The 25,071-nt window shown below is 35.2% G+C and overlaps 3 protein-coding genes across 12 annotated transcripts; 2 read left to right on the plus strand and 1 right to left on the minus strand.

Annotated features, from left to right (window-relative positions):
* Window positions 1–3,293: 3,293 nt before the first annotated feature.
* On the plus strand, window positions 3,294–7,066 carry LOC110760008 (Rubredoxin-like superfamily protein). Its single transcript, XM_021962171.2, has 6 exons — window positions 3,294–3,692; window positions 3,781–3,863; window positions 4,084–4,134; window positions 5,874–5,940; window positions 6,081–6,160; window positions 6,665–7,066. The coding sequence occupies exons 1-6, from the start codon at window positions 3,533–3,535 to the stop codon at window positions 6,728–6,730; spliced, it is 507 nt and encodes a 168-aa protein (XP_021817863.1). The 5' UTR covers window positions 3,294–3,532; the 3' UTR covers window positions 6,731–7,066.
* Window positions 7,067–13,932: 6,866 nt separating this feature from the next.
* LOC110760002 (alpha/beta-Hydrolases superfamily protein) lies at window positions 13,933–19,137 on the plus strand. Of its 5 annotated transcripts, none has more exons than XM_021962157.2 (11): window positions 13,965–14,091; window positions 14,734–14,759; window positions 14,873–14,970; window positions 15,319–15,433; window positions 16,504–16,540; window positions 16,668–16,737; window positions 16,875–16,979; window positions 17,449–17,599; window positions 17,888–17,970; window positions 18,525–18,618; window positions 18,750–19,137. In XM_021962157.2, the coding sequence occupies exons 3-11, from the start codon at window positions 14,940–14,942 to the stop codon at window positions 18,835–18,837; spliced, it is 774 nt and encodes a 257-aa protein (XP_021817849.1). In that variant the 5' UTR covers window positions 13,965–14,091; window positions 14,734–14,759; window positions 14,873–14,939; the 3' UTR covers window positions 18,838–19,137. The 5 variants fall into 5 exon arrangements, with proteins under 5 accessions (XP_021817848.1, XP_021817849.1, XP_021817851.1 ...); XM_021962158.2 differs by lacking the exon at window positions 13,965–14,091 and adding an exon at window positions 14,187–14,307; XM_021962156.2 differs by lacking the exon at window positions 14,734–14,759 and having other exon boundaries at window positions 13,933–14,091.
* A 302-nt stretch (window positions 19,138–19,439) lies between these two features.
* LOC110760003 (CRC domain-containing protein TSO1-like) lies at window positions 19,440–25,028 on the minus strand. 6 transcript variants are annotated; one of them, XM_088250435.1, is made up of 11 exons: window positions 24,703–25,028; window positions 24,107–24,267; window positions 23,452–23,932; window positions 23,238–23,336; window positions 22,203–22,891; window positions 22,051–22,119; window positions 21,604–21,787; window positions 21,428–21,526; window positions 21,079–21,145; window positions 20,189–20,443; window positions 19,440–20,092 (listed from the first exon to the last, which is right to left on the minus strand). In XM_088250435.1, the coding sequence occupies exons 1-11, from the start codon at window positions 24,775–24,777 to the stop codon at window positions 19,830–19,832; spliced, it is 2,442 nt and encodes an 813-aa protein (XP_088106561.1). In that variant the 5' UTR covers window positions 24,778–25,028; the 3' UTR covers window positions 19,440–19,829. The 6 variants fall into 6 exon arrangements, with proteins under 6 accessions (XP_088106561.1, XP_088106562.1, XP_021817852.2 ...); XM_088250436.1 differs by having other exon boundaries at window positions 19,440–20,443; window positions 22,203–22,332; window positions 22,444–22,891; window positions 24,703–25,027; XM_021962160.2 differs by having other exon boundaries at window positions 19,440–20,443; window positions 23,238–23,330.
* Window positions 25,029–25,071: the final 43 nt, after the last annotated feature.

The raw sequence follows: 25,071 nt of genomic DNA on the forward strand, positions 1-25,071 counted from the left end.
ATTCTATTTTAATAATTATTTATTTAGTGAATAATTAGTATTAAAATTTTCAATCAACTTCATGAATTGTATTACTTAATAAATAGTAATTCAATTTTTCTTTTTTCTTTTTTCCTTTAATATTCACTAAGTAAAACATAAGTACTAATCAAAGTAATTAAAAAAAGAGAGCTAATTAAAGGGTATAGCCGGCCGGCTGGACTTTCAAAATATTTTATTCTTCGGAGTATAGCCGCGCGGCTATACTATGAAGATATTCTGTTTATATATTTATTATTTTTATTCAATAATATGTGAGAATTAGGTGTGTGTTGTGGTTAAGTAATATATATTTAAATCATCAAAAGGTTAGCCTTGGGCCTTGGGGCTCTTGGGCTATGTGATTTAAATTAAACCCGATTAGTTAACTAATTAACTAATTATTTTTAAAATTCAAATATCATATAATGTTTTTGTCTTTTGATTTAGAAAGTTGTATCAAACCCCATATTTAATTTCAATATTCTATTTGTTGTTTCAAATGTAATTGCTAATTGGAGTAATTAAAAAAAGGTACTTAATTACATATACTAAATTAAAGAAGTAGGCCAAAAAAAACAAAAGCAAAGAAGTTATTTTATATTTTTAATTTTAAAAAAAATACAAATAAACACTTCTCCCGACGAAATTTCGTCGGCACAGATCTATGCCGGCAAATCTTTGTCGGATTAGACTTCTCCTGACGAAACAACCTTTGCCGACGAAATTTCGTCGGGAGAGGTCATTTTAAAAAATAAATAAATATAAACTTAGGATGTTTAGGTTAATTAATTTTTTGAAATTTTATTTTTAGTAAATAATAATATATTTGCCTCATTTAATTAGTTAACTTAGTAATTCTATTTTAATAATTATTTATTTAGTGAATAATTAGTATTAAAATTTTCAATCAACTTCATGAATTGTATTACTTAATAAATAGTAATTCAATTTTTCTTTTTTCTTTTTTCCTTTAATATTCACTAAGTAAAACATAAGTACTAATCAAAGTAATTAAAAAAAGAGAGCTAATTAAAGGGTATAGCCGGCCGGCTGGACTTTCAAAATATTTTATTCTTCGGAGTATAGCCGCGCGGCTATACTATGAAGATATTCTGTTTATATATTTATTATTTTTATTCAATAATATGTGAGAATTAGGTGTGTTATGGTTAAGTAATATATATTTAAATCATCAGAAGTTTAGCCTTAGGTCTTGGGGCTCTTGGGCTATGTGATTTAAATTAAAACCTATTAGTTAACTAATTAACTAATTATTTTTAAAATTCAAATATCATATAATGTTTTTGTCTTTTGATTTAGAAAGTTGTATCAAACACCATATTTAATTTCAATATTCTATTTGTTGTTTCAAATGTAATTGCTAATTAGAGTAATTAAAAAAAGGTACTTAATTACATATACTAAATTAAAGAAGTAGGCCAAAAAACAAAAGCAAAGAAGTTATTTTATATTTTTAATTTTAAAAAAAAAACAAATAAACACCTCTCCCGACGAAATTTCGTCGGCACAGATCTATGCCGGCAAAGATTTGTCGGATTAGGCTTCTCCTGACGAAAAAAGCTTTGCCGACGAAATTTCGTCGGGAGAGGTCATTTAAAAAAATAAATAAATATAAACTTAGGATGTTTAGGTTAATTAATTTTTTGAAATTTTATTTTTAGTGAATAATAATATATTTGCCTCATTTAATTAGTTGACTTAGTAATTATATTTTAATAATTATTTATTTAGTGAATAATTAGTATTAAATTTTTTAATCAACTTCATGAATTGTATTACTTAATAAATAGTAATTCAATTTTTCTTTTTCTTTTTTCCTTTAATATTCACTAAGTAAAACATAAGTACTAATCAAAGTAATTAAAAAAGAGAGCTACTTAAAGGGTATAGCCGGCCGGCTGGACTTTCAAAATATTTTATTCTTCGGAGTATAGCCGCGCGGCTAGACTATGAAGATATTCTATTTATATATTTATTATTTTTGTTCAATAATATCTGAGAATTAGGTGTGTGATGTTCAATAATATGTGAGAATTAGGGTTAGACTTCTCCTGACAAAAAAACCTTTACCGACGAAATTTCGTTGGGAGAGGTCATTTTTAAAAAGAAATAAATATAAACTTAGGATGTTTAGATGAATTAATTTTTTAAAATTTTATTTTTAGTAATTAAATAATATATTTAACTCATTTAATTAGTTAACTTCTAATTATATTTTAATAATTATTTTTTTAGTGAATAATTTGTATTAAATTTTTTAATTAACTTCATGAAGGTGAGTTGATGGCACAATGAGTTGCACAAGTAGAGCCATCTAATTGTGTAGGAACATCAACCGAATGTAGTTGCTGACCGCCCGGGTCACGCTTGATTAATGATTATTTGGTGCTAGCCTTCTAACTTCTAAACCTTGGTCTCTCTTTCAATGACCCCAGCATCATCATGTGGCCTATGCTTTGTAATTCTGCATTGCCGCATTGCAGCCTTCCTCTATCATCAACTCTGTTGTTATTTTAGACGTATTGTACATAGCTGCTTGTGCGCCATTAATTATTAACTGAATATTTTTCTGATATTGCAGACTCAAAATGCAGTTGAAATATATTCTCTCCTTGAAATTAGTTTGATGCTCAGGATGTTTTTCTTTTTGCCAAATAGTTTGATGCAGATTGAACTTTTGTGTTTTTCTTTTGGTACATTACGGGATCAAATGCTTTGATCTATCCTTATCATATCCCATTTTCCCATTCTGGATGCTCTAACTTGACTACAAATTTTCTCATTGTGTTTTCAGCCAAAAAAGGACCATTGATCAAACCATATAAAACAATTCCTTAAACTGGTCGTTTTATTGACCGGTTGATTTAATCCAGCTTTTTATTTATAAATATCATAGTACCACCACTTCGTTCCAACTATAGTCAATGTCATTGGTAATCAATGTGTGACATGACAATCATTCATGTATTGTTATATTTTATGAAACGCATTGTATCAACATCTGACAACCATTCACGAGCACATATTGTCTTATATGAGCATACGGTCAATGATTTCTCTAACTGCATATTAGTGGAATTTGAAATGAGCAATTATTATTGGGAGACCTAAACAATGGTCCAAATACAAAGTAAAAAGAAAAAGAAAAAGAAAAGAAGGTAATTGCCATCTCAAATTGGCAAATTTCAGCACGTGCGTACCCACCTGCCATGTGCGAGGTGAAATCCCTACCCGCATTGGCCCCATCATCGCCACCCTCTCCTCCAGACAAGCCCGAGCCCTCTTTGACTCCCCAACCCAAAATCCCACACAGCCTCCCACCATTTTCCCATCCCTAAAACTAATTTCCCATTTCCATTTTCTCGAGAAACAAACAGAAAAAAAAAAAAAAAAGAGATCAAGAGATCTCATCTCTTCATCTCCAACAACAAAGGGGCGGTCTGACATCAGAACACACTCAGCTCAGAAAAAGGAAAGAGAATATCAAACCATGTGGCGGCGACTGCTCTCTTCATCTCAGCTCAAAACCCTAACCCTAGCCGCCAATAGCGCCTCGGCTCCATGCCGATCGACCACCGGACCTGCCCGCTGTCTCCTCCACAAGCCCCTTCCTCTCCTTCCTTGTTACTTCAGCACCACCTCCGATGCTGGTACTCTCTTCTTCTCATCGCAAACGCTATTTCCTCTGTCAGATCTTTTTCCGATAAGCGTGATTTCGATTTTTGTGTTTTGTCGTAGCAAAACCTGGTGTGAAGAAGGTTGAGGAGGTAATGCCCATTGCCACTGGCCACGAGCGAGAGGAGCTTGAAGCTGAACTTGAGGTAACGCTTTTTCTGTTTTTTTAATATACATATTGTACCATGTGATTGACTGATGAGAAAATGTGGGAAATGAAAATGAGATAGGTAGGAACTTTGTTATCGGTTATTGTAGCTCAGTTGAATTCTAATTGACAATCTATACTCATTTTCCAGTGTCATTTCAGCCACCAATATGCGATCATTTATTTTCTTTGGGCATTTTCTTGTTCTTTTTCCTCAGGGAAGGGATGTTCTGGAAATCAACCATCCTGTTGGTCCTTTTGGCACAAAGGTCAGTGTGATCTGATTTATTACTCTCGCATTGTGGTTGCAAAAGTTATTTGTTTGCTCAATTTGTGTAGCCTTCTGCTATGTAATCTGAGGGTCAGCTAGAAATATATCAAGTGGAAGCTTTTATTTTTCAATGAAATTCCTGTAAGATTTAGGAATTTCTTTTTGGGTTCTATGATGTTTATAGAGTTGTTATTTGTATATTGGTTGTGCTTGACACTTCCTTCAAATGTACAATGTACTAAAAACTGGAACAAAAAATACCATGGCATTTCAAAGTAGCACAATCTAATTAAACAATTTCACCCAATTGAGCATTCTAGCATATTTTCACACTAGCAAGTCATGAAACTGCAAGATAGCGTGGCTAGATGCTACTTTGTGAAAAGGAAGGTAGTTTAATTTTATGAAAATTAATTTAATTCTTAGCGTTTTTAATTTAAGCATACTCTTTTATTAGAAAAAAAAAAAAAAAAGATAAGCATATTTGTTAGTGTTAATTGTCATGATTTGTATTGGAATTGTCTCTACATATTAATTTATTTACTTTTGTAAGTAACAAAACGTTGTCATGTACAGTGTACATAGCTGTGGGTTGAATTAAGGAGATAATTTGAAAAGTTAAAAACTGGAACCACAGAGCATTAAATATGGCAGTGGCTTAAATGGACCAATAGAGTTTCGGTTCAAAGTTCAAAATCTACAATTTAAAGCATTTTTTTAAATAAGTACAAGGAAAGAAGTCATTTTACTTCAATTCCAGTTTTGGAGCTGAATCTGAGGTTGGACCGGACTGGCTGGTCCAGTCTGGTTCAGGGAACCTTGCAAATGAGTGTTCTAGGATTTTGTTATCTGGATGCAGGTAGTTGTTTGCAAAATATCTTCATACAAGTCAGGAGAATTAATAAGATAAAATTAGGACACCAACATGTTGTTAGTTGGGATGGTCAGGCCCATAGTTTGCTCCCATGTGGTCTGAGGTTCGAAGCCCTCAAAGGTACCTGTGTAGCTATGTGCTAGTGTTTCCTGCCTCCCGAAGATTGTGTGGTTCAGCGTGAGGCCCCAGTTTCAGAGCTGTGTCTGCGAAGCGGATTGGTAGATTTCTGGGTATCCCAAAAAAAACAAAAAGTTAGGACATTGTTGTATTGTGCAATGAGTTTTTTCAAACTTGTTTGGGATGCACAAAATCCTGACAACCCTTGAATACCAGAAGAAATGATTGTTTGGCTTTGATGTGCTGTTTTACAGGTTGCGATTTGATTAAAGTATGTGCGACCCTTTTATGCTCTATTGATTGTTTGGTTTTGAGTGGTTCTGTTGTCTATTATCTTGACCTTTGTTTTGGTAGTGATGCAACTTTTTCCATTTGTGATATGATGTGTGAGCATTGTTACACCAGTTGCTATTATGTTGGTTTGGTTGGCTTGGTTCCTTAGCCATTTGTCTAGTTCTACAGTGAAATAATGAGAATTGTTCAAGTCTGAAGAAAAATGGAAAATAAATAAATAAATCTGGTTTTGGTTCTTGGTGGATGGAAACTGAAATAAATCAAATTGCATCCCTATCTTTAGATTGGTAGTTGTGATGTTCTTAACCTACTTTGAGTGAGGGAGAAGGATGAATTTGCTTTTGGTTTTTACCAATGCCCCTAATGATTTCATGTGTATGCTTGCTCCTAATTTTGTTATAAATGAAAAAAGAAACAAATAAAATTCTTATATATGTATTTTTGGCCTTTAGGAAGCACCTGCAGTTATCAAGTCCTATTACGACAAGAGAATAGTTGGATGCCCTGGTGGTGAAGGCGGTGGGTACTTCTTATCTTCTCCTTCTCTTTTTCTTTGTGCGTGCAGATGTATGCTTGTTCACTGATTCATGTGTAGAAATTTCTTCTAAATTAAATTGATATCAGTTTTGTGCTTCTTTTTGTTGGTATTTTAATTGCAGAGGATGAGCATGATGTTGTGTGGTTTTGGCTGTCTAAAGGCAAGCCGCATGAATGTCCAGTCTGCTCACAGTACTTTGTGGTAAGTGGAGGCTTAATTTGATGCAATGATTTATTACGGCTCCCTGATCTGGACTGGTTGGAAGTGAATCCATATCAAGATATGGAATTTTATGTCTTTATTTGGATTAAGATCCAATGGGATGTGGGTTTACGTGATGACACATGCATGTGCAAGAGGGTCTGGGGACTGGAATTCCATGTACAGCTGATGTCATGGAGATGGTAGCTCTAGATACAGAAGAGTTGTCGAGCCCAGTGTCCTCCATAAGCTGAACCTCATATTCTCATATCTACCGTGGTTGGCATAACTGGAGTAGTATTTTGGTCCATGACCTTCATGCAACACAGGTTGCAGATGAAATGCATCCAGTCATATCCTATCGGAGTTCAGACTTGAGATATATTTATTTATATGATATTAAAATGTTGGATCATAATGCTCTATATCATTTTGCATTGTACGTGCCCATTTGCTTTCAGCTGTGCAGAATTGACCTAATCTATTTCATTTGATTCTTAACAGCTTGAAGTGGTAGGACCTGGTGGATCTCCTGACCACAGTGATGACCATGACCATGACCATCACTGATTTGCAGCCTGAAACTATTCCATGGAATAAATTCAGGGGAAGCGGAGAGACAATATTCAGTATACGCTGCGACCTTAACTTTCAAAATTGGAAGCCTTTTGTTTTTGTTTGGTTGATTGGCCCTAGTTTCTTTTTCTTTTTTGGTGCTGTTGCTTTTGCAACATCTGAGATAGAATCTCTGTGATAATTTAGACACAGGTTGGGTACCTTTTGGAACACTAAGGATCTTGTAAGGATGTCCTTCTATGCATTGCCAAATAATGGATGGGTACTGCCTGTTGATTCTTTTCCCCATGAATGGGAATGGTGGAACCATCTGTGCATTTTATTTCAAAAGCATCACCTCTCCGCTTGTTCATCGTTTCGTCATGTCTTCCATAATTAATGCTGTATGCAGCGGCAAATCAAGCTCTGTTCTTTGTTTGTGTTTTTGTTTTCCTTTTTGGGTTATAAACTTTTTATTTACCCCAAAAAAATCCCCCAAGAAGAAAATTATGTGTAAAGAGCGTTCTCATTGGCTCAGGAGCTTCTACAACGAGGGGATCTTGGTGAGGGGGTTCAATCCAACCATTCAATCATTGAAAAAAAGTTAAAGTCCAATATTTTCTCTTTTTGGTTGGATGGTGGGATTAAACGCCACGACCTAGATTGGTTGGATGCTGAGGCCTGGGCCTGTTGGTTCTTTTGCTCAACCTGGCAAGCCATTTGAGGCTTTGATTTCAGGTATAAATGCTAACCAGGGGAACACATGGTCTTGTAAATGATGAGCCAGAAAACAAGCTTGGCTGTGTGACAATGAAGCCCATCGGCCAGCTACAAGCCAAATGGCCTTTTTCCTTTTGGGTTTTTGCTGAAGATGAAGTAGCCAACAGTGAGTCAAAATGGTTTTTTTTTGGGGTGAGATTTACTATTATATCCAATCTATGGGCCTAAATTATAAAAAAATGTTATATAAAATAGACTTCAGAAAAACACCTACAGCCTATTTATAACATAACAAAGAGGCTTCTAACTTCTAATAAATTACAAAACTGCCATCGATTTCTTAAAACAAGCCCAACTCCAAAACCTTATTAAAAAAAACCTAAAACACTCAATAGGACGTCAAAGTAATTTAATAATCAAAATTAAATTCAATAGGACAAGCTGTCATTTTTTTAGTGTTTTTTTTTTGGGCTTATTTGTAGAAATTAAATGGTGCAAGGTTGATCTATATCATTATGCTAAGAATAGGTATATAACTAAATATCTTTTTTTTAAAAAAAATTCCCTATCAGTTGCGCCAGACTTCTAGAGGAGGAGGGGCCTTGAAGTGTTAAGGAAAGGGGAAACATGATTTTCTTAGGAGAAAAAGAGACATAATATCCTGGTCCTTAGGTGGCTCTGTCGTTTTTTATTTTGTCGGAATCAAGTTTCATTAATATAGAAAGCTAAAGGCAATTATATGATGCATATATTAATCATAAGTTTTCGAAATGCATTAATTTTTCGATTTTATTTATTTTACTCAGACTGATGCATTCTACACACAAAGAAGTATTACCAAAGTTTGTTTAACTTCGCTTTTAACCTTAGATGGACCGACGATCGTGGTACAAATAACAAAAATAAATAAATTATAGTTGCTTATTAGTTCTCACAAATTCTTGTTGAAGAAACTTTCAATCCAAAACAGAAAGGTTTGTTTTATCTTCTTTATCTTCTTCTTCTTCTTCCTTCACCCCCATTAAATAAACACCGAATTATTCCGCCTTTTTAATATGAACACATGAAACTGTGACTAACTAGAGTAATGCAAAAGCTTTGTAAAAGCTCCGAAGGCGATGATGCTTACCTAATTCATCCATTGCTTTTTGGTTAAAATACATGAGTTGGTTTTCCCTTGGCTACTTACTTCTATGGTAGAAGTTGCATCTTTTTTTTTCTATAAATATTCAATGCGCTAATATGAGTTGTTAACATGATGTTACGAATCCACTCAAATTATAACATGCGTAGAATTATTACCACTACATAATTTTAGTTCATTCCTAACTCGATATAATTTTGTATAAGATAATTACTTAACAATGCTAACACAAGACAAAAATGGGAGAAAACTTTTCGAAATGAAGGAACGATGGAATGGGAATAAAAAAGGGATTGATTCAAAGGCATCGCATCACAATCTTACCAATAATGATTAAAGAATAAAATCAGCATTTATTCTACTCAGAAAAATGACTCATCGGAGTGACAAATGCATGACAAAAAAAATTTGGACGTACGCAAACCAACATTCTTTCATTTTTGACAGCGATATATACGATTTGAAGATACTGCTTTTCTTTTTTATTTATACATCTCAGAGGATCTAAATTACAAGGAATTTTTCGGTGCGACGATCACACATTCTCGTAAGATATACATATAGACATGTAGTGTATATTATCAACTATCAGAAGTGAAAAAATGATAGAAAAAAGAAGAAGACATAATTAAGGACATCAAACAATGACTTAATTATGAGTAACTATCAAGGTAATTTGGTAAAAGCATTGCTGCCAAATGCAAAGGTCCAAAATGCAAATCTCCTTATCGCTGGTGAGGTATCAACAACATAATTGAGTATGGTAGCAACAACTGAACATGCCACCAAATTGTAACACAAGTCAAAGTGTTGGTAAGGGGATCACCCCCTATTTTCGATAACTTGGAAATGAGGTATTCGAATTTGGGATATCTTCAAATATTGAAAAGAAAAATACTAACTAGACCAATAGTCCACAAAAGAAAATACTTCAATTACCATATAATTAGGAGCTCTTACATTTCTGCCAATAACAGTGTGACATGTGTGCATAAGTTTCTCTTTTTATGTTTTTGATGAATTATTTTTGCATTTGTGTCAACCTAAGTCGTGGGAAGGAGGCAAGCAATATCCAGAAATCAAATCCTTAATGAGTGTTTGACGATGGCTCAGCCACCAAAACACTTGATAATCAAGTTGGTTTGAAGATTTAGTATTTCTTTTCTGGATAACACTCATCATTGTTGCTATAATAATGAGAAGAATATTACTGATCTTGTTGATTCTATGAATCAACTCATATTTTGAAAGCTATATATCATTGAGTGTTTTCTTCCTCGAAAGGGGATCTAAGATTTGCTATAATTTATTCATCAACTTGGTCTACTATTTTTGAGATCCACTTAAAAAACAGTCCTATATGGCAAAAGCATTAAATAAATAAATAAATAAATCATAAAGAAATAAAATGTAAATCATGGAAATTTTACAGCATCATTTCAATTTGTATGTAAAAGTAACTTTAATTTATACATTAAAAATAAAAAGATGCTATCAATGGGTTCATTTGAGAAGTAAACATTTTTTTAGATTGTAATATGGCTGGAAGATGACCCCATGGCCATAATGATCGAATTGAATTGTTTTGGATGTAAAGCACCTCTCCCCTACTTTTATTTTTGTTACATTAAAACCTTTCCAATCTCTATTGCACATCATATCTAACAAGGCTTTTATTCTTAATTTTAAATATCATTTGAAGAGATGAAAGATTCGAATTTAGGATATTTTTATAATATTCGAAAGCAATTAACGCTAAACCAAGAGCTAATTGTTAGCTTTTTTTTTCTTGTTATATTCATTACTTCACCAATATGAATGAATCAATTAGTCTAAGGGCTTTTTTCGTCTAGCGACAAAAGTTAAGGCTCGTATATTAGATGGTACAAACATAAAAAAGAGGATAGATTTGCTCACCGCCAATTAAAGGCGATGAGCATCACCACTTCTAGCTGGTGTGCATTCTCATTTGTCCTCTTTTTTTTCTTCGGTTTTGTACTGCCACTCAATAACATGAAGTATCATTCCCCGTAAAACAAATAAGATTAGAACTCGGAATCTCTTCTAACAAAGTAAAGAATAAATGTCCCTACTACAAATAGTTATCAACTTACCTAACAAACATATTAAAACAAGTATAGGTTGCTCTACTTTAAAGAAATGGTATGGTTCACAATTCCTAAATGTCTAGTCAATAGAGGAGAACCTGCTTCTTGCCTATATATGCAATATAATTAATGTTTTGCACTTTATCCATAACATGTATATGTTCAAGTTCATTAAGAACCCTTCATGTCACCCTGTAGATTAGACTTTTGTATGTGCCTTCCAGCTTTGCCAAGGAAACAAACAAACATAGTAACCTGTGAGCTGCATTGGTTTCTAAAAGTTTGAAAGTTGCAGCCTCCAAATTCTTCTTCTACATTTTTTTAAGTACAAGCGATAGTTTGACTTAGAGGGGAGGGGGATTTCACACACACACACAAATGATGTCACAGGAGTTCGAACCTGAAACCTTAGTATGCAAATCAATGTCTTTTTTCACTGAGCTAGACCCTATTAACACAGCCTCTAAATTTTATATAAACATAGTTTACTCAGATACTTTGTACAAAATTAAAAAGTGCGAACTTAAACCATTGCCTCCTTTAATAAAAAGCTACAATGAAGTGAATTAATTAATCTCCAATAAGAGAGTAGTGCCAACAGCATATTCTTGTCTGTTTTAAACAAATCCCACATTTAAGTATAAACCCATTTTCTAATTCATCACAATGATTCTTCTTCTTTTGAGTGTGGGAAAAGGAGGGAGTTGACAATGTAAAAGGTGTGGTCATAATAATGTATATTTTTCCATAAAGTAGGGAAAACTTGTCCAAATGCATGTTGACTTCTCAAAGAGATTAGATGCCATCATTTACTACAAAGATGTTTAGTCAATCTCTTTAATATATGAAAAATCGTTCGATGTTCGCTGATAATTAAACAGTTGATGAATATGTTGATGATCATTTGGTCTATTGGTACTCAGTTTTTACTTTGTTGGAAGATGTCGAATTCAAATCTTATAAACGATAATTGTTGATTGATAAATAATAGCGGTTAAAAATAAATTGTTATTGGTACTCTACAAAAGGGATCCAGAGCCTCTGCATTTAGTATCGATGCATTTACACGCATTTAGAAAAATCTGAATCATTTAATAGATCTAATGGAACTTAAATAAATTAGTTTTTTAAATTTATTAATTTGACTTAAATATGATATGTGAACTGGTTCTCATAGAAAGAAAATCGCACTAGGTATAGATTATGAAGACGGTGGTGTGGGTTTGTTTAATTGCTGCAAAAGAAGAAAAGAAAGTAACAGGCAAAGAACAAAAGTGGAGCTGGGGGCGAAGGGAGGGGAGATTGAGATGAAAAAGTTACAATGATAAGGTGCAAAGTGAGAGTTTTTGTCTAATACAATTATATTGACGTGGATGACTTAAAATTCGTTAGATTAATCAAGTAGTTGATATTTTTCTAAATGCGTATAAATACATCGATGCTAAATGTAGAGGCTCGGAGTCCCTAGAAAAGCCATCATGCACTCCGACAAATGTGATTTCTCACTTATACTTTAAAAAGAGATGGATAACATTTTTGGACCGTCCATAGTAGTTTTAAAAAAAGTTGATGGATGTAAATTTGATTCTGACATCTACAATTATCAATAATTTCAAGTCATTATTAATATAGGTAGAACCTAAATTGTTCTAGTTATTATTATAATAATCTATGGAGTAATAGTATACGCATCTGAGTAACTGAGTTCATAAATTCGACTCTCACTCTGACTCTTATATAGACTATAGAGTGAGTTCATAATTTTATGAATCTGGCATCATCTGAGTTAAAAAAAGAGTTGGTATATCTCCATTACACCACCAAAGGGAAATAAAAATAATTAAAAAGGGGATAAGAGTCAAATCGGCAGAAAATTTTCCACAATGGTAAAGAAAGAAAAGATAAAAAAAGAAGAGACAAAGTGGAAGGAACCTGGTTGCACATCACCATGTTGCATGAAGGCTGCATCTTATAGGTGCAGCCAAACATAGTGGTGCACAACGGGGCCTTGATTGAACCCTAATCTATTGGCTATGGAGCCTCTTAGTAAATAATTGGTGCTTCTTCTTATCAAAATTTATCCCATTCAGAACAGTATTTATTCCTCTGCCACTTTTTTTGAGTGACATCCACAAAATAATTTGGATAATAGTTGTTTAAATAAAAAATAAAAAATAAAAAATAAACTTGTGTATATGGATGACAGCATTTGAAGTTAAAGTAGGACTTAAATATATTTTAATTCCAACTATACTGAACCTATTTTGTATCCCATATTAAAAGTAAGCAGAAAAATTATTACAAAATACATTGAAATTATCTCAACTTTTGCAAAATCTTTGTATCACCACCATTTAGTCATGACTCAGGGAAAATGCTTTTGTGTACTAAATTATTACACTAAAGATCTAACATGTTATAGATCCCAATAAGATGATGCCACCCATATATTAGTTGAGAACAACAAAAGTTGATAAGTGTAGCATTCTCTGTCAATTATTTATTAATGGATTTAGCAAATACTCAATTGGGTAAAGTCCCAAATTCAAAATTTGTTTGGTAATTGCTTAACATCTGTTTCATCATGGCTAACCCTAATTTTCCTACAAATGTTTATTTGTTAAGAGTTTTTTTAATATTTAAACTCAACATTTGAGTTCACTCCGTATTCTAAGTACACCCTATATTCTAAGTAGAATTCACTTTTCTAATTAAAATTCTAATCATTTCTCAGAAAACACAATATGACCAAGCAGCCATGCCTCCACCGCATCTTCACCGCCGCGCCACTATTGGAACATGTGATGAGATAGGACATTTTGTTTTTTTATAAAGAAAAACTAATTATTTGGTTCACACTAAGATAGGATTAAAAAAAAAAAACAATTTAAACATTGCGGTGACTCTTTATGTTTGCGGTTTCTTTATATTTGAAATAAGTCGTAGAGTCTTTTGGGTTCTTTATGTAGTTTTCAAGCTTTATCTCTTTTTGATTATTCTGAGTTTGCAATTTTAGTTGGAATGCTCTTGCCAGAGTCTCTTCAATCCGCCGTGATCATTAGTGGAGGCACACCAAATTATCTTAATTTGATGTTAGATTGTTCCGCTATTGTAATGGCCCTTTAATGCAAATCCCAGGATTTCTTAAATAAAACAAAACAAAACACTGAGGTGAACTCATAAAGATGCTGGGTGTAAATAGAAATTTGCTGGTAAAGAGGTCTAAGTAATTTTGCTGTTTTAATTAAGGTTTTGCCGTCTCTACGAATATAAACAGACAAAGCTTTCGAAAGGTAGGGGGGTTTTTTGTAGTGGGAAGCAAGAAAGTAAGAAAGGAGATGCAAGGAAAGAAAAAAGTTCACTTACTTTTGCCGTTGTCTCTCTCTTCCATATCACAAATCCAGGTTGGTGATCTATGCACAAAAAATCTTTTTGAAAATATAAGTTATTAAAGAATATTATATATGTCTTGGTATCAATATATGTATATACAATTAGAAATTTAAGCTTTAAAAAAGGAAAACAGAAGTGAGAGAGAGAGAGAGAGAGAAACCTGGAGGCCGGAACTCAGTTCTCTCAGTTCTCAGACCCTGCTTCAGTTTCTTGGTTCTTTTTCCACAGTTGAGATTTTTCACTTGTTTATCATAAAGAGAAATTAGACACTAGAATGTAATCCGAAAAAGAAATTGGATACTAGAAACTTTCCTTCTGGTTAATGGGTATCCATCAATCATGAAAAATTCATTAACTAATGATTGAGAAAAGATATTTTCTTTTACAAACTTAGATTATTCTTTCTTGTTTTCAGTAATATTCTTTTCAGTTTTTGTTGTTGCTGTTGGGTTTGCTTTATTTTCTGGCCACTGTCCACAAGCATAGATTCTTTCTTCCCATCTCTCTTTCTCTCTCTGTCTGTCTATGTTGCAAGAGCCCTAAGGAATGGATGAATGTGCTCTACTCTGGCTTGGATTCTCTCTGCTATCCTGCTTTTGTCCTTTTCATTACCTCTCCTTTTCATTGATGCTTCTTTCTTTTTGAGTTTCTAGGCGGTTTTTGGCGCAGTGTGTAGCTGGTATGCACACTTCTCATTCATAGTGATGCATATTCACACATGTTTTATTCCATTTTCTCACTGCCCATTTGCCTATAAATACACATTGTCATTCTGGGTTTTCTACATTGCAGTACCTTCTTCTAACTCATTGCAATAGGCGGGCTGTTTAGCACAGTTACAGTTACCCGAAACGCAAAGATGAGCTATTCCCATTCCAATATGTGTTCTGGTTTGTTTCTTCCCTAGCATAGCACCTTTCATTGTCTCAATTTTTTTAAGTCTATAGCTATTAGTTTCTGGAACTCTTTCTGACTGCTGTGAGAGTGTGGTTAGTTGTTTGCTATATTTCCTTCAATTAGGCAACTTAGTGTCTGGTATTCTTTTTCTTTTTAACTTTTAAAGTTTTTTGTTCTTACTAATGATTGCTACTAGTGAATAAGTGGCGATTTTCTTGGTTGAAATCCTAGACAAAAGAGAGGGGAAAAAGAGTTATTATGGTTAACTTGCAGAACCCCATTCATTGTTCCAGCTTAAACTTGTATCGTTGCTGAATAGCCACTTTTTGTTGATAATTCAGGTAGCAGAACTGCTAAAAGAACACTTGAGTTCGGTAGGACACATGTGGTGAGGCCCAAAGGAAAGCATCAAGCCACAATAGTCTGGCTACATGGACTTGGGGATAATGGCTCAAGGTATTTTTTCTCTGCCCTTTTTTTTTTTTTTTTTTGTATTTCTTTACTGTATTTGTGAGTGACATATCATACATTGTTGTGCGTCTGTCTCTGAAAGACCTTCTCTTGAAGTCCTACTCTATCTAATTAGGGAAAGAAAAACTTGTCCCACTAATATTTTAGCCCATGAGAGAAGGAAATATGAATAGCAGATAATTTTTATACTCAGCTGTGGGAATAGCAGTCTTCATAGTTAAATAGTTAAGTTCATAACCGAATAGTTAACTTCTATCATAAGACAGTTTTGTGAGAACTCAACAATGATATATTTTGTCTGTATTTGTTGTTTATGCCCTGACTTGTCATCATCAGTTGATGCAATTCCCCATTCCTTCCCTTTTGTATCATGTACTGTCTTGTACTGGAAGGATGGACTTTTTGGTTTCATATACAAGAAAAAGAAACGTGTTCAGGAATGTCAACACCTGTGCATGCTTGATAATTTGATACATAGAGGAGGGGTCCATATTTTATCTTTTCAATACTGAGCATCTTTTCAGTGAGGTTGTTATTCGAATAAATTCGATTAAGAGAGCAACGGCACCGTGAGATTATATGATATGACTGTTTGTCCCTTTCACTTCTCGTCTGATTGATGCCTAGCTTAATTTGGGAAGCCTTGATTTGGAAATAGCATATGCCAAAGTCATGACTGGGGGACCACTAGTTTAGTTTGTTCTCCAAGTGGGGAACTAGAAATGCACTTTGGTTACAAATATGCATAGTAAGTATGGATTTTTCTTCAATTTCCTAAGTATTAAACTGGTTCTGTTCCTTTTATCCTCAAAACAATTCTGGACAAGTATTACCACATTTGTGGTTTCTCTGCTTCTGTTGCTGCTTTCCCAACTAGTGTGGTCCCAGTTTACCTAGGTAAAAATAAGCTAAGCAGATGCCATAATGGCTGTCAAGTTCAAAAGAGCTGCACAGTCTCCACCTGCAATTTCAGTCTTAGTTTTAGCAATTGAATTGTCTTCCTGATGGATATTCCAAGACTTATATGTCTCATGTTCTATTCCTTCTGGCTGCAGCGCATCTCAACTCTTGGAATCTCTTCCTCTTCCAAATGTAAGCATATATGTGTCCCCAATTATTTGTAAGCTTGAGGATTTGTATTTCCATTCACACATGCACATGTCACCACTTTGTTCAACCTGTGAGTAAATTAACTTTTTAAGATACAAATATGAAACAGATTAAGTGGATCTGCCCAACTGCTCCTACCCGTCCTGTGGCTATACTCGGTGGATTTCCTTGCACTGCCTGTAAGATTATGTTTAGTTTAAAACTTTAGGTGTATTCGTAGAAGGTCATACCTCTACAGTTTATATTCTCATAAGGCAAGCTCTTGTGATGCTTTGGTGTTGAAAATAATCTTCTGTATTATGTGATTCTTTATCAGGGTTTGAAATGGGAGAGCTTTCAGACGATGGTCCAGATGATTGGGAGAGTTTAGATGCTTCAGCAGCACATATTGCGAACTTGTTGTCAACTGAGCCAGCTGATGGTACTTTCAAGGATAAACTACTTCAAAATGATTAACTTCCGGGGATTTTTTTTTTCTTACACTTCTTACGAATCATCATTGTTAAAACCTGCACAATATTTCAAGAAAGTTTCCCAAACAGCAAGAATTCCACCTTATAGCCAATCATCAAGTTTTTGCAAACACATACTAAATTTATTATAAGCTTTGCCACTTCGCCTTTTAACAGACCATCTGAAATCAAAGTTTCTATTTTTCATTTGCATGCTATGCTATTCCCTCTTCAGCTTTCAGGGTTAAGTCTAACACCATTTCATGTTTCCCAAAATTAAGTTTAGCATCTTATACTATGGTGATGCAGGAGCATCTATTAGACTTACGCCCTGCATCATATAGAATAGCAAATTCTGAGGCAAGAATTAAATGATGTGTTATGTTGATTGTTTTCACTGCTGAAGTTTGAATAGCCTATCATGTTTTCTTGTGGCAGTTAAAGTCGGTATTGGAGGCTTTAGTATGGGTGCTGCGATGGCCCTTTATTCTGCAACTTGTTATGCTGCGGGTAGGTATGGAAATGGCAACCCATACCCTCTCAATCTGAGGGCAGTTGTTGGACTAAGTGGTTGGCTTCCAGGAGCAAGGTATGACTTTGTATAGAGCCTTCGTTAACCAACTCACTCTTGCAGTTAATGTTTTTCCTGGAACCTGCGAAAGAGATTAGTATTTGATGGCTTTGCCCAACTGTTTTCTTATAATGTTCCACCTGAAGTACGACAAGATGGGCCTTTTTTTTTCTAATAATTGTAAACATTAAACATATGCATTTCCAGAACAGTCCATCCGGCATCTGCTCTATTTTGATGGTACCTGTTGAACTGAGTATCAATATTCAAAGACTCCCATGTTTGATAGTTTAAAGGTTTGTGCAGGAGCTTACGGAACAAAATTGAAGGGTCACATGAGGCTGCAAGGCGTGCCGCATCATTACCCATTTTGCAATGTCATGGAAAAAGTATGTCTCCGTATAACCTTTTGCCAATATTGCATTTGAAAAATTTGAAAGGTTTCTAAACCACTTGATATGTCACACAGCAGAAGCTAGTGTGCACTGAAGAATTTTAACAATCAATATGTGAGACTCAATCCAGTTTTTATGGATAGTAGTATCTTTGTGGCTTTAATGACAGATAAGTCATAGAGGGTTGATAATTTATTTGGAGCTTCAGCTTAGCTTTCTGGTTCACTTGTACTTCTTGAAACTGATGTCTACTGGTGCAACAACATTATTAGCCAAATAGAATTTGAAACCTTTGTAAAAAAGAGAAAATAGAATTTGAAATCTTGTTTAGAAAGATGTTAAAAAAGAAACATGCCCAAAGCCCAGTTTTGCATTACAATTCTTGCACATTTGCAGAAATAATTTTCAGAACTAATCTTCATTGGGTTGTTGTACATTTTAGGTGGTTCTAAGATGATATGTTATGGTAACCAATATGTGAAGAAGTTATAAATCTTTGCTGGATTAGTGGAACCTCTTTGACCCTTTTATCCTTTTGTGCCATGTAGATGATGATGTAGTCCCTTACAAATATGGAGAGAAATCAGTCAACTCCTTGAATTCAGCAGGATTCCGATACCTTACGTTCAAACCCCTTGATGGGTAAGGATTAATTTTCTATTAGCAAAATTATCTAGAACAATCTCTTTCATATATTTATTGCTCTTGTTCGGGGTCAAACGTAATGGATGAGATTTAAGCAGATTTTCTGAGTAATTGGTTCGACTTTGCAGGCTTGGTCATTACACTATCCCTAAAGAGATGAGTGAAGTCTCCAGTTGGCTTTCTGCAAGGCTGGGGCTTGAGGGGTACCGCTCATAAATCTGACAGTGTCTAATTGGAGATGGTGTGGGAGTAGTAGCTAACAATAATGAGTGAGAAACGCACATGTACAAGTAGGTGCTATACAAAATGGGGCATGGAGTATATGGTATAGCGAAATTGACCTTTCTAATTCCCTTTTGTATTCTGTCTTTCCTACAAATAAAGTTTTGGGTGTGCTTTTATGTTCCACTTGGAGGATGTAGAGCTAGTGGTGATTTAGTTTTGGATGTATTTAGTTTGGGCATTCGTTTATGTGATTTTATTATTAATAATTAGTGGAGTTCTACTCTCTCTCTCTCTCTCTCTCTCTCTCTCTCTCTCTCTCTCTCTCTCTCTCTCTCATACTGAAAGATTACATCTTGCTCGTACTTAATAGTGAAGGAAGAATGCAGCAACATAGTAATTGTAAGTTTGCAACTCAGGTAAATGTCTACTTGGAATTATAAGAAAGGAAACTAAGATTGTTAGTCATTTGACTTAAAATACAACCATTTCATCTACTAAGCACATCTCCACTACAAGTCCCACCTTTGCAGTTTTCACAATGAGCATCCATAAAGCATGTCGGTTGAGGAACAGAACCAAAATTCTAACACCTGTGAAAGAAGCGCCAGTACAGATTATAGACTTTATATATCAACAGGATTACAGTACAGAGAGACACGAAAAAGAAAAACAAAAAGAACCTGCAAAATAATCCAAGGACTAAATCTTTAAATGACAATTACACTTGATATTACAAAACTTTTGCAATGGTATTACAATGAAGGCCAACAATTAGCACTGCCTTTTGCAACAAGGCTTACCAAACTTCTGGAAATACAGAAGAATTCTTTCACTGAGCTTGTAAAGTTGGAAGCAGATCGATAGATGATGTCCTGCAGAAGACAGTAAGTTGTACGCAGATTTTCTACAATCAGATGATAAAGCTATCTGAGTCATGCCTTGCCCAACTCCTTGTGTGTTGTCCAAATGTTCTTGTTGGCAGATTATTTATCATCATTCTCAATTTCATTAGTGCCTTCTTTGGAATTACGGTGCGGTGTAAGAGGAGGGAAAGAAGGCATAGCCTGCAAAATGAATTTGCGGCCACTTCTCAAGCCTGTTGGAGATCTTTCTCTTAACCGGGATCGGGATTGTGGAGGTGACACGCGTTTCTGATTTGGTGAGCTAGCCTTTACAACCTTGGTGGGGTTAGAAGTTTCCTTGAGTATCTCAGGTGTATCATCATAGGGTATGTGATAATGTGCACCTGCACCATCAGAATTGAGATCATGGGGACCCTGCCCTTCAGATAATTCCGGGGTAACAATGACGGCTGAACAGCCCCAGTGAAAGTGGCCAGTACCTGATGGCTGAAGCTGACTTGATGGCAACTGGGCTTGTGGAATTTTTGCAGAGTTACTTGATGAAGCTGAAGAAAAAGCTGTGCGTGAGCAAGGATGTGACAAAGGTGTAAGCTTGCTTATATCAGAAATTCCTTCCCATGTCGGTGAGTAATGATTGATACCCGGGGCCTTGATGCAAGCAATAGCACCCTTCACATTATCCAGATTCTCAGATGGGTGGGCTTCCCACCTTTTAGCTCTGTTATATATTGGTTCTGTAAGTGTAGCAACATGGAAAAGTAAGAAGTCCCTATCAGTGAAGGGTTAAACGAACAAAAGTGAAACCATCCTAATGAAATGTTAAATATTCGTTTCATAAAATTTACCATTCTGTGAATGCTTTCATGCATGCTTACTAACCTATTGAAAGCTCACTGATTGAAAGGAGCAAGATTTAATAGCACTACATGTCTTAGTATATTCTATGTGTACTGCTGCTTGTTGAAGCACATGAGTACAAAAAGACAACTTAAAAAGATTTTGAGGATTTCGAATTCTTAGGCACCTGTCAATGAATTTGTTGAAACAAAAAAGTAAAACATTATAAAAGTGATTTCAAGCTGTATATTTGCTATTCACCGACTGAACTGTATGATAGCGGTGCAGTGACTTGATTTGCTAGCAGATAAAAAAGGGAGAAGCTGAAGAAACAATTGCATCCGCAAAAGAAACTTCTGACGTCCGGATAAGAGAAATTTTGTATATATATAAACAGTGTATATAAAGTTCTGTTGTTTCATTTTCTTTGCAAAAACACAGTGGTCATAGAAAATTCGGATATTAAAATTTATATTAAAATATATGAAAAAATAAAGAACGCAGAATCATTACAAACAAAGAGAACCATAACCTGGAGTAACGCCAAACGTATTTTTGCAACCCTCACATCGACACGCGCTGGAACATCCAACTTTAGCCTTGGGAAAGGAGCAAAAGAAAAACAGAGATGTCAAATCCAGATAAGTCAAGGACATATCAATACTAACCAACTTCCTAATCCAAATTTTGTCCAACGAAGTTGTTGCTTTTTAGGCTCATTTAATTGAAATTATGAAAATCCATATCGCGTTAATTATAGATATTCTATAATGTGTGTAACAGTTTGGGAGGGGCCACCAGAATTCTTGGAGAAACACCATTTTTCTGATATCACAAGCAGTAGATATACTGAAGTGAAAGCTATAAATGTACATATAAACCTGGAAGCATTCACAGTATCTTTTCAGACACTTTGACTTCTTGCAATTGCAACCTCTCTTGTGCCTGGCTGAGGATGGGGTCGTCAAGTCCTGTTCTTCCTGTGGAGTTCTTATGCTCAAAATGCTTCCAAATGAGAGACATAAAAGAACAAGATATATACTTTGACAGGGATTACCGTAAAGTTGGGCGAAGAATCAATGGCATTGTCGACAACTTTTGGAGTAAATGCAAGTGGATTACGAGCTTCAATTTGCTGACGTATATCAAGAACTGTGTCCTCAAACTCAGGCTTGTTATAGCAGTTTACACATGCACAAGAATCCACACAATAAACGCCAGCTGCAAAGCACTCACAATAACTGCCAATGATGAAGAACAAGCTGAGACAAACTGCAAGAATGAATGGTGAATTGTATGTACTTATTTGTCAACAAGTTACCCCGGGAAATTTGTTGTTTATAAGGTCAACTGAGATGCTTTTGCATCAAGGGTTCTATAGGGAAATGGTTGACAAAAACTGAAGTCTAGAAGAACAATTGATAGACCATCTTTCCTAATGTATGATATGCATTCCAATATGTTTCAAAATGAAAATAGGTGCTATTCGCTTGCATTCACTTACAGTTTCAAGCACTTAGACCTCCTACAGTTGCAACGTTTGCAGCCCTCACTCATGTATGCATCTTTCCTCCTAAATGCATTTCAAACAGTGTATTAGGTGAGCCATGTAAAAATAAAAAATGATGATTAATACACTGATAATATTGTACTTGCCTTTTCCTTTTAGGGCTCAGTTGGTTTAACTCCTCAACCTCGTCAGCCTCCTGTGAAGTAGACATACCCACCTCACAAAGAGCTGCCTCCTGGTCAACGAGCATAGAATGACATGGAGGCTTCATAGTATCTGTAGAATGAAAAGTGAAAGAACTAGCTTCAGTAACAGCTTGGCTTTCCTGCTGACCACTGGCCACATGAACATAAATTTTTCCAGGTACAGCTGAAGTCAAGATACTACTTGAGTTTGTTGCTATGTTGTTGCTGCCATGCTCTAGCATCTGCTCTGGCATTCTCAGATACCCAGTTGATTTCTTGCTTGAACAGATATCGGAGCTCAAGGATGTAGATCTAGAAATGCGATTCAGATGTAAACCAATACCAGAATGGATGGGAGCGGAGGTGGTAGAGTTTACACCAATTTGGGCTGATGTAAATGACTCATAGGGGGAGGAAGGGAATTGTGAGGTGTCACAGCTCACATCCTGCGGACTGCTTGAGGCTCTGTTATCAAAATGAGAGGAAGCTAGACTCTTCAAGTTTGTTAGAATAGATGGTGACCTTGAATTGGTAGCATCATGTGTCAGGCTACAAGGACTCTCACTGTTACCAAGGATAGTGAACTTATACGCTTTTGCAGCCTCAAATTGAAGATGCCTACGTATACCACGTTCATTTTGACCACCCTCCTACATTTGAATACAGAAATTATTCAATTGCATGTGTGAGTATTTCGTTTGCATTACATACATAGAATTGCTTACTTATGTGTGAGTGACGCATAAGTGAACAATAGGCGATATAATCCATGTAAAAGAAGAGTTTAATAAGAAATAGGTCAATCTCTAACTATTGGCCTAGAAAGGAGAAGTTTATATATGGACATGTATAATTATATATACAAATTCTTCCACTGCTGCAAATGAGGAACATTACTTTTGACATGAAAAACTTCCAAAGATAAAATATCAACATAGTACAACATTATTGATCATGAGCCAACTAAGAAAAAGATATCTTATATATGATTTATACCTTAACCAATCCTTTTTGTACTCTTTTCTTGTGCTCATTTGAATGGCGTGACTGACTACTAGCATTTTTTTCATCATATTGACAACCTGCCCTCTGCAACTTAACATTGAGAGAAACCAACATTTTAAAAAATAAACAAATAACCTCCAGCTTGATCATTAAACCGAATGTTCATAATTTCATGTTAAACTGTAAAATGTACTGAAGTACCCACATTCACCTTAGCTGCATTCTCTCCACAATTTTGTGCTCTGGAAACAAGACATGCATTTACATCAGACTCCTTGACTTTTTCAAATATAAACCTTGAGAGCTCTTCAGTCTTTTTACCACCCTTCTGATTGATTGCAGCTTGACTCATTTCAAGTGAACTTAAAGGCAGATCCTTTTCAGCTTGATCTGATAATAAAACAGCTTCATTCTCTGGGCTACCAAACATAATATCACAAACTTCTGTATTGGATTCTTTGCCGGGAGAAAAACCACTGTGTAACAACCGAGGGACTTCATTAGTTCGTTGCGAGCGCAAATCAGCAGAACATGTAGAGTCTACCTCCACAGGGTCAGCCAGATATTCATCAACACAACCTGAAGGACTGCACAACTGGACCTCCTCAAAACTTGGATTCTGAATCTGGACTATATTTGTGTTACATTCTTTGTATACCTCTGAACCTGCTTCAACTATATCATCCCTGTAAACATTTAGGAAAAATATTTCTAATGAAGAGTAAAAAAAAGTTACCAGGTTGATTCAGTTAGGAAACAAGAGATTAAACCAAATGGGGGAATAAATAATCTAGTGCAGTATCATAAATCGACGCAATCAGAATGCAAGAAACTCATGAAATTAGTTAAACATCTCACACCTTTCCAAGAAACTGGTTTCTCGCTGTAGATTAATATGAGGAGATGTAAACACAACTGGCGGTGTCGGCAAATTAGTTCCCAACAATGTTTGTGTATAACTGGCTGTCGTCGCTGTATTTAAAGGAGAGAGATTGCTAAGGAAATTGGAGAAAGGAGACTCCTACAATTTAAATAAACACAGATAAGAAACTTAGCTCCATCATTCAATAAGTCAAAGAAAATCATCATTTAAAACATTAACAGACAACATTTGCCTATAACAATTTTAGCTTTTTAAACAAAACAAAAAAACAAAAATGTTATCCCCAAAACTTTTGACATCCTATGAACTTGCTCGAGTAAACTATTCACAACTGTCTCCAACCACAAAAACATTGAACTCTCAAGTTCTTTTGTTATAGTTTTTCTCTCTCATTTCCCATTTCCCCTATATCCTTTCCCTCTCTCTCTCTCTCTCTTCAACCAAAAACTAAAAGCAAAAACTTTACTGAAAGGTGAAACCCCAAAATTCTCTAAACAAAATCCCAAAACTGCTAAGGCCCATTGAAAGTCGAAACCCTAAAATTGGAGTAAAAACGAAAGAGTTAGTTCCTACTTGCACAGCCGGAGACGAGGAAATGGACGATGACGTGGTGGCGGCGATCCGCTTGGTTTCAGGGGTACGATCCATTTTGTCGAGAAGAAGAATTGGCAAGGGCTGTTTCCTAGAAAGTGAGAGAAAATTATTGGTGGGGATTTTCTTGAGAAAGTGACTACAAGACTACAAGAAGCAGAGCAGTGGAGCAAGAAGTCAATGTCATCATCCTCGTACCCACGCTTTTTGAACAACCAACCGAGCGGGAAAAAAGCGCCGTACGCTACTCCGGAACCCCTTCCTTTCCTTGTACTCGCTGTCTCTCTCTCTCTCTCCTCCACGTGTTTTTCATTCATGAATTGGCCTCTGGGTTTTTGGGCTAATCCAGAA

Source organism: Prunus avium, chromosome 3 (genome assembly GCF_965620075.1).
Source record: "Prunus avium chromosome 3, drPruAviu1.hap1.1, whole genome shotgun sequence".
Lineage (NCBI taxonomy): Eukaryota > Viridiplantae > Streptophyta > Magnoliopsida > Rosales > Rosaceae > Prunus > Prunus avium.